We start from the raw sequence: 9,921 nt of genomic DNA on the forward strand, positions 1-9,921 counted from the left end.
CAGATGGAGCTTTAGATATATTAGCAGTTTATTTATTACAGTGGTTTTGTAAATGGCCAAATGAAGACAGGCCTGGTGGTAAAGGTCTGTATTCTCAGCTACTCAGGAGGCTGAAGCAAGAGGACTGCAAACTCAAGGTCAGCCTGGACAACTCAGTGAACACTGTATCAAAATTAAAACTATGAAGAGGACTGGGGATGTAACATCTCAGTAGTAGAGAGCACATGCTCAATCCTCAGACTGCAAAATGAAAAAAAATAGAAAGATAGTAGATAGGTAGGCAGATGGATAGATGGATGGATAGATAGATAGATAGATAGATAGATAGATAGATAGATAGATAGATGAAAGCAAGACATTTTAGAAAGGCTTTTTGAAGAAGATTGGAAAAATTCACTTAATGTCAAGGACATAAACAAAAACATATTCATGATTTAAGACAACAACATATCAGAATTAGGCAAACTAATTTTTCTCTATGACACATAGCCTGTTAATCTTTCCACATAGTTTTGAATTTTTTGTTTTTCAAATTCTTAATAATTTGCACATGGTCTGAACATTAAAAATTAAACAGCATGGAGGCATATGTAAATCCAGCACTCAGAAGGCTAAGGCAGGAGGATTGCTTTGAGTTTAGGATCTGCCTGGGTTACATAGTGAATATCAACACCATTGTGACTACATAGCAACACCATACCTCAACAAATTTAAAACAAAAAAAATCAAAAGTCAGTGCATAATCAATAGAATGAAAGTCTTGCCTCTGACTATGAGCATCCCTGGAGACAGAAAGCAGGCTTCTTTGCCTCCTTCTGTTGGCTGTGTACAAATAATCACACACAGGAGAAGTCTAAGGGTAGATATTTCACGTCTCTTCGCTTACTGGCTGTCCGGATTTCCTTTTTGTTGGTGTGGCTAAACACTCTACCCAAAACAACTTGGGTAGGAAAGGGCTCATTTGGCTTATACTTCCAGGTCACAGTCCATCACTAAGGGAAGTCAGAGCAGAAACTCAAGCAGGAGCTTGAAGCAGAAGCCAAGGAGGAGTGCTGTGGGTCCATTCACTCTCTCACTCATGCTTCGCTAACTTTCTTTAAATTTTTTAAAAATGTTTTTCTAAAAGACTACTTTCTGTTATTTTAAAAATTGTGTGCGCACACACACATACATGAAGGGCTCTAGAAGGCCAGAGGCATCAGAACCTCCTGGAACTAGAATTGCAGGCAGTAACTGTGAGTCACCTGATGAGGATGCTGGAAACCAAACTCAGAGCCTCCACAAGAGCAGTTATGTGCTCTTAACTGCTGAACCATCTCTCCAGTCCCGCCAGCTAGCTTTCTTATACAGCCAGGACCACCTGGCCATGGAGGAAATGGTGCTTTACCCAATGGGATGGACCCCTACATCAGTTAACAATCAAAGAAATCCCCTATAGACATGCCTGCAGACCAACTTGATCTGGGGAATTTCTCAATACTAGGCTGTATCAGGTTGACAATGAGCATTCCCCAGGACACTGTCATATCTTAGCAATCCTCCCTATTTGCACATAAAAAAACACCTTTCTCTCTTCAGTCTACTCCATATAGACCTGAGCACATTTTATTTAGCCAATCTCATCTTTGGGCATGTGATTATTTACTGTCTTGAATTACATTACCAATAGTAACTAATTGAAAACTTGGGTGCAATTATATTTAGTGGATGAAAATCTACATGTAACATTTTCTATATAGAGAGTCAAGCAATTTAGGATCTAATACTTACTATTCCAGTTCATGGTTTTCATGACAAAGATAATTCAGTGCAAGGGCTTGTGGGAAACACAAAGGCTTTTAAATTTTAAATATTTCTTGATGTATAAGTAAGGTGTTCTTCCTTAAATATAGACATGAGGATGCCTAATTATAATAGAAGTCAAATTGTTAGCACAGAAATGAAAATGGGATATTAAAGGATTTTTTGTCTGCAAATAAGGTGTAAACTGAAATCATAATCAATCTAGTTATGTAAAAGTATTTATGACAGTGTCTTCAAAGTTTGCCATTTACATACCATCCACCCTAGCCACCAAAGATCTTTGAGTATCCCCTTCATCAGTTGCATACTATAGATGTTCACTGGCTCCTTGGACACAGGATGAGGCACTTTTTCTTCAAGAACAGGCAATCAACTGAGCACATCTCTGTAAGGCAATGTTAACAATGTTCAACCATAGTGATTGCTTAGTCAGTTAACTGATAATCAACCTACTGATATTTTGTTTTATTGTTTTTGTAGTTTTATGATAAGGAGGGAACAAAGGGCATGCTAGACAAGTGCTCTTCACTGAGCTATATTCCCAGTCTATAAAGTAAGTTATACAAAAGGTTCTCACTTTTGCTTTCTTGAAGAATTTTTATGTCTATGTTATGCATGTGTACCTGCCTGAATGTGTGAAAGTGCAACTTGTGCATACAGGAACCTTCGGAGGTCAAAAAAGGGCATCAAATCCCCCCACCCATGGAACTGATTTTAAGGTATATTGGGACTGGGAGATGACTCCGTGGGTAAAGGCAACTGCCATGCTAGTGTGAGGACCTGAACTGCTATGTGAGTTCTACGAACTGGACCTGGGTCCTTGGCAAGAGCACTGTGCACTCTTACACACCCAGCCTCCTCTCCAGCCCCAGTTATCACTATTTTTAAAAGTTGTTCTTGTTTATCTGTTTATTTTCAAGACAGGGTTTCTCTGTCTAGTCCTGGCTGTGCTGGAATTGCTCTGTAAACCAGGCTGGAATGGAACACACAGAGATCCACCTGCCTCTGCCTCCTGAGTGCTGGGACTAAAGGGGTGCACCACCACCACCAGCTTAAAAGTTGTTTCTTTTAATTTAACAGGAAACAGCCAATAGCTGATGCCCAATAAATACTTAAAGAGTTAGCAAATGAGTACCAGAATTTAAAGATTTTAACATTTTAATAAATAGTGAAGAAATGTAGTTTCCATTTTTATTATCAACTGGTTCACTTGATATAGCCTTTCCTTCCAAGAACTTACTCAATTATTCCAGTATCTTCTCTCTATTCCAGTATCTTCACCTAGGCTGTTATTGAAGACTCCTGATTTTATTTTAAAAATCCTCATTAGTGTGTGTGTTTGTGTGTGTGTGTGTGTGTGTGTGTGTGTGTGTGTGTGTGTGTGTGTGTGTGTCTGCTTGAGCTCATGACACTTGTGGGAGTGTGTTCTCTCCTTCCACCATGTGGTTCCCAGGGATTGAACTCAGGTTGTCAGGCTTGGCGGCAGGTGCCTTTACCCACTGAGCTAGTTTACCAGCCCAAGACTACTGATTACAAAATTTAAGCCTAGCACGCCAAATGCACTAGCACTTATTCTGCTGTATCCAATTCACTAGGAGTGAAAAGGTTATTTTCCAGAATGGTACTGTGCCTTGAGTCTTCTCCACACGTGACAGTGGTTTGTTGTAGTTGATATGCTCTGCATTTGATGGGAACTACACCTGTCATTCTGTCATTCATCTACTTGTCCAATGAAAATTGAAATTTTTGTTAGTTATGGTACTAAGTTGCTATGAAATACTTATTTCTGATTTTAAAAGATATTGGGGTTGGGAAGATGTCTCAGTGGGTAAAAGCAGTTGCCAGGCAAATGTGAGAATCAGAGTTCAACTTTCAGAACCCGTGCAAAGCTGGGCATGGAAACTCATGTCTGAGATGCCAGTACTCCTAAGGGGAAGACAAGAGGCAGAGAACAAGAAAGGGACCCTGTCTGAAAAATTGGTGGACTTCCTCACATGTGTCCTCTGGCCTCCCACTGTGGTCCAAGCATGCCCATGTTCATACACGCACGAGCATGCACACACACATACTCACAGAGAGAGAGAGAGAGAGAGAGAGAGAGAGAGAGAGAGAGAGAGAGAGAGAGAGAGAGAGAGAGAGAGAGAGAACTGCTAAAGCAATCATTTTTGAGTATCTGGTTTGAATACAACATCCCTTTTATTTATTTACTTTTCAGTCCTAAGGAGAGGACCTAGGGTCTTGCTGAATGGTAGACAAGTACTCTTAACTACATCCTCACATCCTGAGCTCATCTCTTCTCATGAACCTAGGACAGTAAGAGACAAAAAAGAAACCTCAGCCCAGGAGCAATGAGTAGATGCTCTTCCTTCAGCACCTGATGCAGACTCCCAGTAATGTCTTCCTGCAGGACTGGCTTGGTTTGCCTGGGTCCTGCTAAGGAATCTGTTCCGTCTGTGTTCACCCACAGCAATTTCATTATCCTCCATGAATACTGGCCCTGGCTGTCTCTGCTGCCTTCTCCATCTTAGTCCCAGTCTACACCATGGACTGAAGAGGAAGGGGGGTGCCAGTGGTCCTCATGGCCTCTTTACCATAATCATTTGTTCTCCTCCATCATCTCCTTCCTCCCTTCTTCTCCTTTCTCATATCAAATCTCTATTTCTTCCTTTTCCCTCCAGAAAGGTTGGAGAACTGGCCAGATGATCTGTTAATTCCATGTCTCCAGAAGTCTGGTTTCAATTTCTCGCCCAACATTGCATGGATATAGTTGAAAAAGAAACTGGGGTTAAGTCACCAGTTTCATGATATCTGTTGCCTGGGAGACTCCTTTCCTGATGATTCTGCAGTTGTTTATTTTCATTCAAGAGGCAACAGGAAAAGCATTGTGAAAGTAGAACTACTACTCACTACCATTAATTCCTCTTTTCCAGTAAGTCACTCCTTGCCAGTAAATGGGTGCTAAGCCTACCAGCCAGTGTGGAAACAGTTTACATGCAACACATCTGAAAAAAAAAAATCCAATATGAGACATCAAGACATCTTTCATTAATTTATTGTGTTTCCTAATGCTTTTGTAACAACTTTGGCATGCTGATTTTATTTACTTTCTGTAAAGATGTCTTCTTTCTGTGATTTTACTGCTTCTTCTGACTACAGTGTCATTTCAAAACTCCGAGGGCAACAAAAATAATTTTAGTGAACGTAAAGATTGTCTGCAGTCTCATCACACTTAATACTGTGTACCCAACAGCCATTAGACTCAAGAGTTTTCTGTGCATGTGGTTGTGACTTGTTGGAAATTAATTTGAGTGTATTTTCGGCCAGCTTCCCTTTTTAGTTTATACTTTTTAGATTTACTTATTTATTTATTTTATTTACTTATTTATTTTTTCGAGACAGGGTTTCTCTGTGTAGCTTTGGGGCCTGTCCTGGCACTTGCTCTGGAGACCAGTCTGGCCTTGAACTCACAGAGATCACCTGCCTCTGCCTCCTGAGTGCTGGGATTAAAGGCATGCATCACCAGTGCCCGGCTTTTAGATTTATTTTACTGTTTTTAATTATATGGAAGGAGTATGTACATGTGAGTGCAAGTGCCCACAGAAGCCAGAAGATGGCATCAAATCCCCTAGAGCTGAGGTTATAGGCAGTTGTGAGCTGCCCAGCATGTATGGTGAGAACCAAACTTCATTCTTCTGTAAAACCAGCATGTGCTCTTGATTGTTGAGCTTCTCTCCAGCCCCAAGGCACATTAATAATGGCAAGCTGGCTAGAAGGGCATCTGTCCTAGGCAACAATAGAAATTGCCAACCATTTACCAATTCTTGGCAATGAACGCCTTCATGGGACTTTCAAGAGGTTCTAGCTTAGTTCTGTCTTTTTCAGTGGCCATCTCCACATCAGTCCTGACCCTCCTGGTTGGTGCAGGAGTTGTGGCTCTCCTTGTCTGCTACATCAGATCAAGGTAAGTGATACAGGAGAACTGCAGTACCCAAATCTTCCTCTCCACCAGAAAAGCTTGATCATAAAGATTCCAAGAGACACTCTCAAAAGATGAGTCCCTTTCCTGACTATAAACTCTCACACTCAGCCCCTCTGCAGAGCTAGAAGAAGTCATGTAAGACTGGGCCGGCCCTGAGGAGGGTCCTTCACTTCTCACACAGTTCTCAGACCATGTGTTTAAAATGGGGTCAGCAGGAATTGAGCCTATGATAAAGGGGGCCATGCCAACGGTAATCTGTGTCCTCTCCTTTTGTGAATACCCAAGAATACATTCTGCATGTACTCATCTCCCATGGCATACATTCTTATAAACATGCTCATGCCAGCCTTAATTCGTATTTTTAGAAACAGAAATTCTACATTGCAGCATTTGGGATGAGTTCCCTCACTTCCTGACATTTCCATTTTATATTTTTCATCTTTCTCAAAACATGTTTATCATTCTTTCTTAAAAACTTCACAGGGCATATTGGCTTTGATCTTGCACTTGTATCATTGAGTAACCAGCTGACATTGTTGTTAACTCCATACAGTCTAGGTCTCTAGATCCTGCCTCTGCATTATTGCATGGGTGACTATCAGTATTCTTGAAACAGCGTGAAGTCACTAGGAATAAAATGCTAACTAGCATATCAATATAAAATTATACATTTTATATTGGGGCTAGAGATGTTGTCAGTTGGTAAAACACTTGCCTAGCATGTATGCAGCCCTATACATGCTATAAAACACTGTGATGAATCTTAAAAGAAATACAGTATTCAAAACTTCACATAAGACTTGACAACTATTAGCAGAAGAACAATTGATACAGATGCCATAAGCTCCAAAAGTAATTCATAAATAACTAAACTAAGATTAGCATGTATTCAATAATTTTTTTAAAAAAAAATCACAAAATTCTACACGCTGACAAAAATAAAAAGTGATTTTAAAGGATTTTCCAAAATAATTTTTTTTTTTGGTTCTTCAAGACAGGGTGTAACAGCCTGTAACAGCCCTAGCTGTCCTGGAACTAGCTCTATAGCCAGTCTGGCCTTGAAATTAGAGAGATCCTCCTGCCTCTGCCTCCCAAGTGCTGGGATTAAGGAATGGGCCACCATCCTTGGCAGACTGTATCTTCTTAATGTGAGAAATGTGAATATTGGTTGCTCATTCAGAGTTTTCTTGACAGTTATAAAATATGCATCAGTAACAATGGGCCAGTATTTGTTCCAGCAACCTTGGTAAACCTCTGGTGGATGGATGGTCAGGTAGAAAATACCCAAATAGTATTAAAGTTCTTGCTATCTGCACATCTGGGTATTCTAGGGTTTCCTAGTCTTTGAGCAACACAGATCTCTGAGAGCCAGGCTGGTGTCTGCTAATGTAACTCACTCGGTATTGGACATGCATGTTCAATAAGAAGTATGATGACTTAAGAGCAGCCCTGACCTCTTTTCAAAACCTGTGAATAAACTATTTTACAGGCAGACTTCTCAGCCACATGGTGTTGAGATGGAAACCATGGAAGCAGTGCCAATGACCGTGAGGCCCCGTAGCAATGAGGACGACACAGAAGCCTAACCACAGAACCTCTAAAACTCAGGGAAACCTGCCCAGCTGAGTCTAAAGAAAAGATATGAAGGCAGCTGTATGTTAGCTAAGGAGCACCAGGACACAGGGAGCTGGGTACCAGGAGAAAGCACTCCGTGATAATACAAGGTCTCCGGAACAATCTGTTGTACTGTGTCTCCCATAGGCACACCTGCGTTCTCTGGCACCTGGAAGGATACCCCACCCTTCCACCTGCTCAGCACAGAGACCAATTTCCCAAAGTGCAAGCAGCTTGAGCTCTCCTGGAAGACTCTCGTGGTTCTCCAAAGAAGCCTCTAACTTCACTCCAACATCAAGTCAAAATAGCTTAGCAGCTAGGCCAGTGGTTCTCAGTATGTGGGTCATGACCCCTTTGGGGGATGTCAAACGACCCTTTCACAGGGGTCAAATATCAAAAATCCTGCATATCAGATATTTACATTATGCTTCATAATTACAGTAGCAAAATTACAATTATGAAGTAGTAACAAAAATAATTTTGTGGTTGGGGGTCACCACAGCATGAGGAATTACATTAAAGGGACAGAGTATTCAGAAGCCTGAGAACCACTGTGCTAGACTCTCTTCTTTGTCCCCTACCCTGATTTACAGTTTACAGAACTTAGCAATACACCTGAGGCTCTCACTTCACTCCAAGGCTCCTCTGGCTCAGGAGATGTCTACAAAGAAGACAGCAGCACTTGAGCTCCTGAAGACTTGGCTGTCACTGCTTTGCACCTATTGCAAAAGAGCACAGAAAGGCAGAAGAGATATTGAGCCAATGAATCCTTTGGTAGAGGATTTATGACAAAAACCGAACTCAGTGACCTTTTACATATCTATACATTTATATTTATACTTTCTTTTGTATTATATCTACATATAGCATATGATTTATACTTGAAAGTACCTTGTATAAACAAAATAAAATGTCTATTTTCAGTACAAAAGCACATTAAAATTATCAACAAAGAGGAATGTTCCACAAAGGAAAAAGGGAGAAAAGAGGAGTAATAAGATATCTGATTAAACTCAGGTTTTCTTTTAAAAAAAAATAAATAAGAGTGGGAAAAGCCCTTGCTTAGAGCTGGCACAGATCATAGCTTTGGTGGGATAGCTACCCAAATTTCACGGTGAGTAGAAGCAGTATCATCTGAACAGTGGCAAGTCTGAGCTTGACCAGCATAGGATGCATACAAATCCCTGCACTCTCGGTCTCTCTCCTGTTTATAATAACTCTTTCTAAAATCATAGGACAAATTCCACCTTTCCATCCTATTTATTAATTTGTTATTATTTATCTATTGCAATGGATAAAAAGAGGGTGTCACCCATGTTGGGCAAGTACTCTACCACTGAGTCATAGCCCCAATCTTCTACCTCCTAAATTTACAGATAAAAATGTTGACATGCCCAAAGGCACATAGTTCAACTAATGCCACCACTTGGACAGAACTGGGGTGGGAAGTGGTGTGGGAGCCAAGCCCTGGTTGTGAGTCAGCTCTAAGCATTCAGGAGTTGGGGTAAGACCCTGGTTCAAAAGCTACCATTCCCCCACTGACTTCTGCCAGTCATCAATTTCTGTGGTTTCTTTCATCAAAACTCAAGGAAGCCTTTCTGTATAGCTCATTTGGGCTTACATCACAAGATGGTGGTCTCTGTCTCTGTCGGGCTGTTTATATGGTGGCCAAAACAAAGTAGAAAATGTCAGTCCCCTTCAAGTAGGTAGCCCAGAAACAGGCCTGTATAATTTTTGCTATCTATCTGTAACCTTTGCTATGTATTCATCAAAACAAGTCACAAACCAGCCCAGAGTCAAGGCAAAGAAATGAAAAAAAGCCAAAGAAAGCATCCACAGAATCTATCTTTGGTAACCAGTTGCCATACTTTTGAAGATAGCCAAGAAAGTACAATTTTCCTTTAGTTCTCTGCTCTTAGTCAATGCCAATAAATAGGAGTTGAATGGGGGAGAATATAACGATCTGGTATTGAGCTAGGTATTGAGATGGCTGGGGTTTTTGTTTTGTTTTATTGTTTTTCGAGACAGGGTGTCTCTGTGCAGCCTTGGCTGTCCTGGAGCTCTCTCTGTAGACTTTTAACTCTCAAACATCCACATTCTTCTGCCTTATGAGTGCTGGAATTAAAGGCATTTACCACAACTGCCCAGCTGAGATGTCCATTTTTAATATTTAGTTTGGAAAGGAGAGATACACAGAACGCTGAAGGAAATGGTATAGCTATTAAACCTTCACCCCAGGTGACTTTCACTGGCTACATATCTAATGTACAGTTACCTCTTCCCCCATTTCTTGCCCTCTACCATATTAGTCATGAAAAAACACATTGATGCCTCCCCATCATTTCTATTTTGCCTTGATGTAGGACTTAAAGTCTTTTGCATCTTTTCTAGGTTCCTTTTAGATGCTAGAGAGTAGTGAGAACAGGAAACAAAAGACACACTCTTTTAGATTCATTGTAGATGAATGACTATTTTGTCTGTGTATATAATTTGTGCACTACATGTGTACCTGGTGACAGAGGTCA

The 9,921-nt window shown here is 40.7% G+C and overlaps 1 protein-coding gene across 2 annotated transcripts in view; it reads left to right on the top strand.

Annotated features, from left to right (window-relative positions):
• Positions 1–8,351, top strand: part of Il15ra (interleukin 15 receptor subunit alpha) — a 28,558-nt gene extending 20,207 nt beyond the window's left edge. For both annotated transcript variants that reach the window (XM_027405120.2, XM_027405119.2), the window contains 2 exons: positions 5,686–5,764; positions 7,272–8,351. In XM_027405120.2, coding sequence (XP_027260921.1) covers positions 5,686–5,764; positions 7,272–7,368 — 176 coding nt within the window. In that variant the 3' untranslated portion in view covers positions 7,369–8,351. The remainder of the gene's footprint in view (positions 1–5,685; positions 5,765–7,271) is intronic.
• The last annotated feature ends 1,570 nt before the right edge of the window (positions 8,352–9,921 follow it).

This window comes from Cricetulus griseus, chromosome 3, assembly GCF_003668045.3.
Source record: "Cricetulus griseus strain 17A/GY chromosome 3, alternate assembly CriGri-PICRH-1.0, whole genome shotgun sequence".
Taxonomy (NCBI): Eukaryota; Metazoa; Chordata; class Mammalia; order Rodentia; family Cricetidae; genus Cricetulus; species Cricetulus griseus.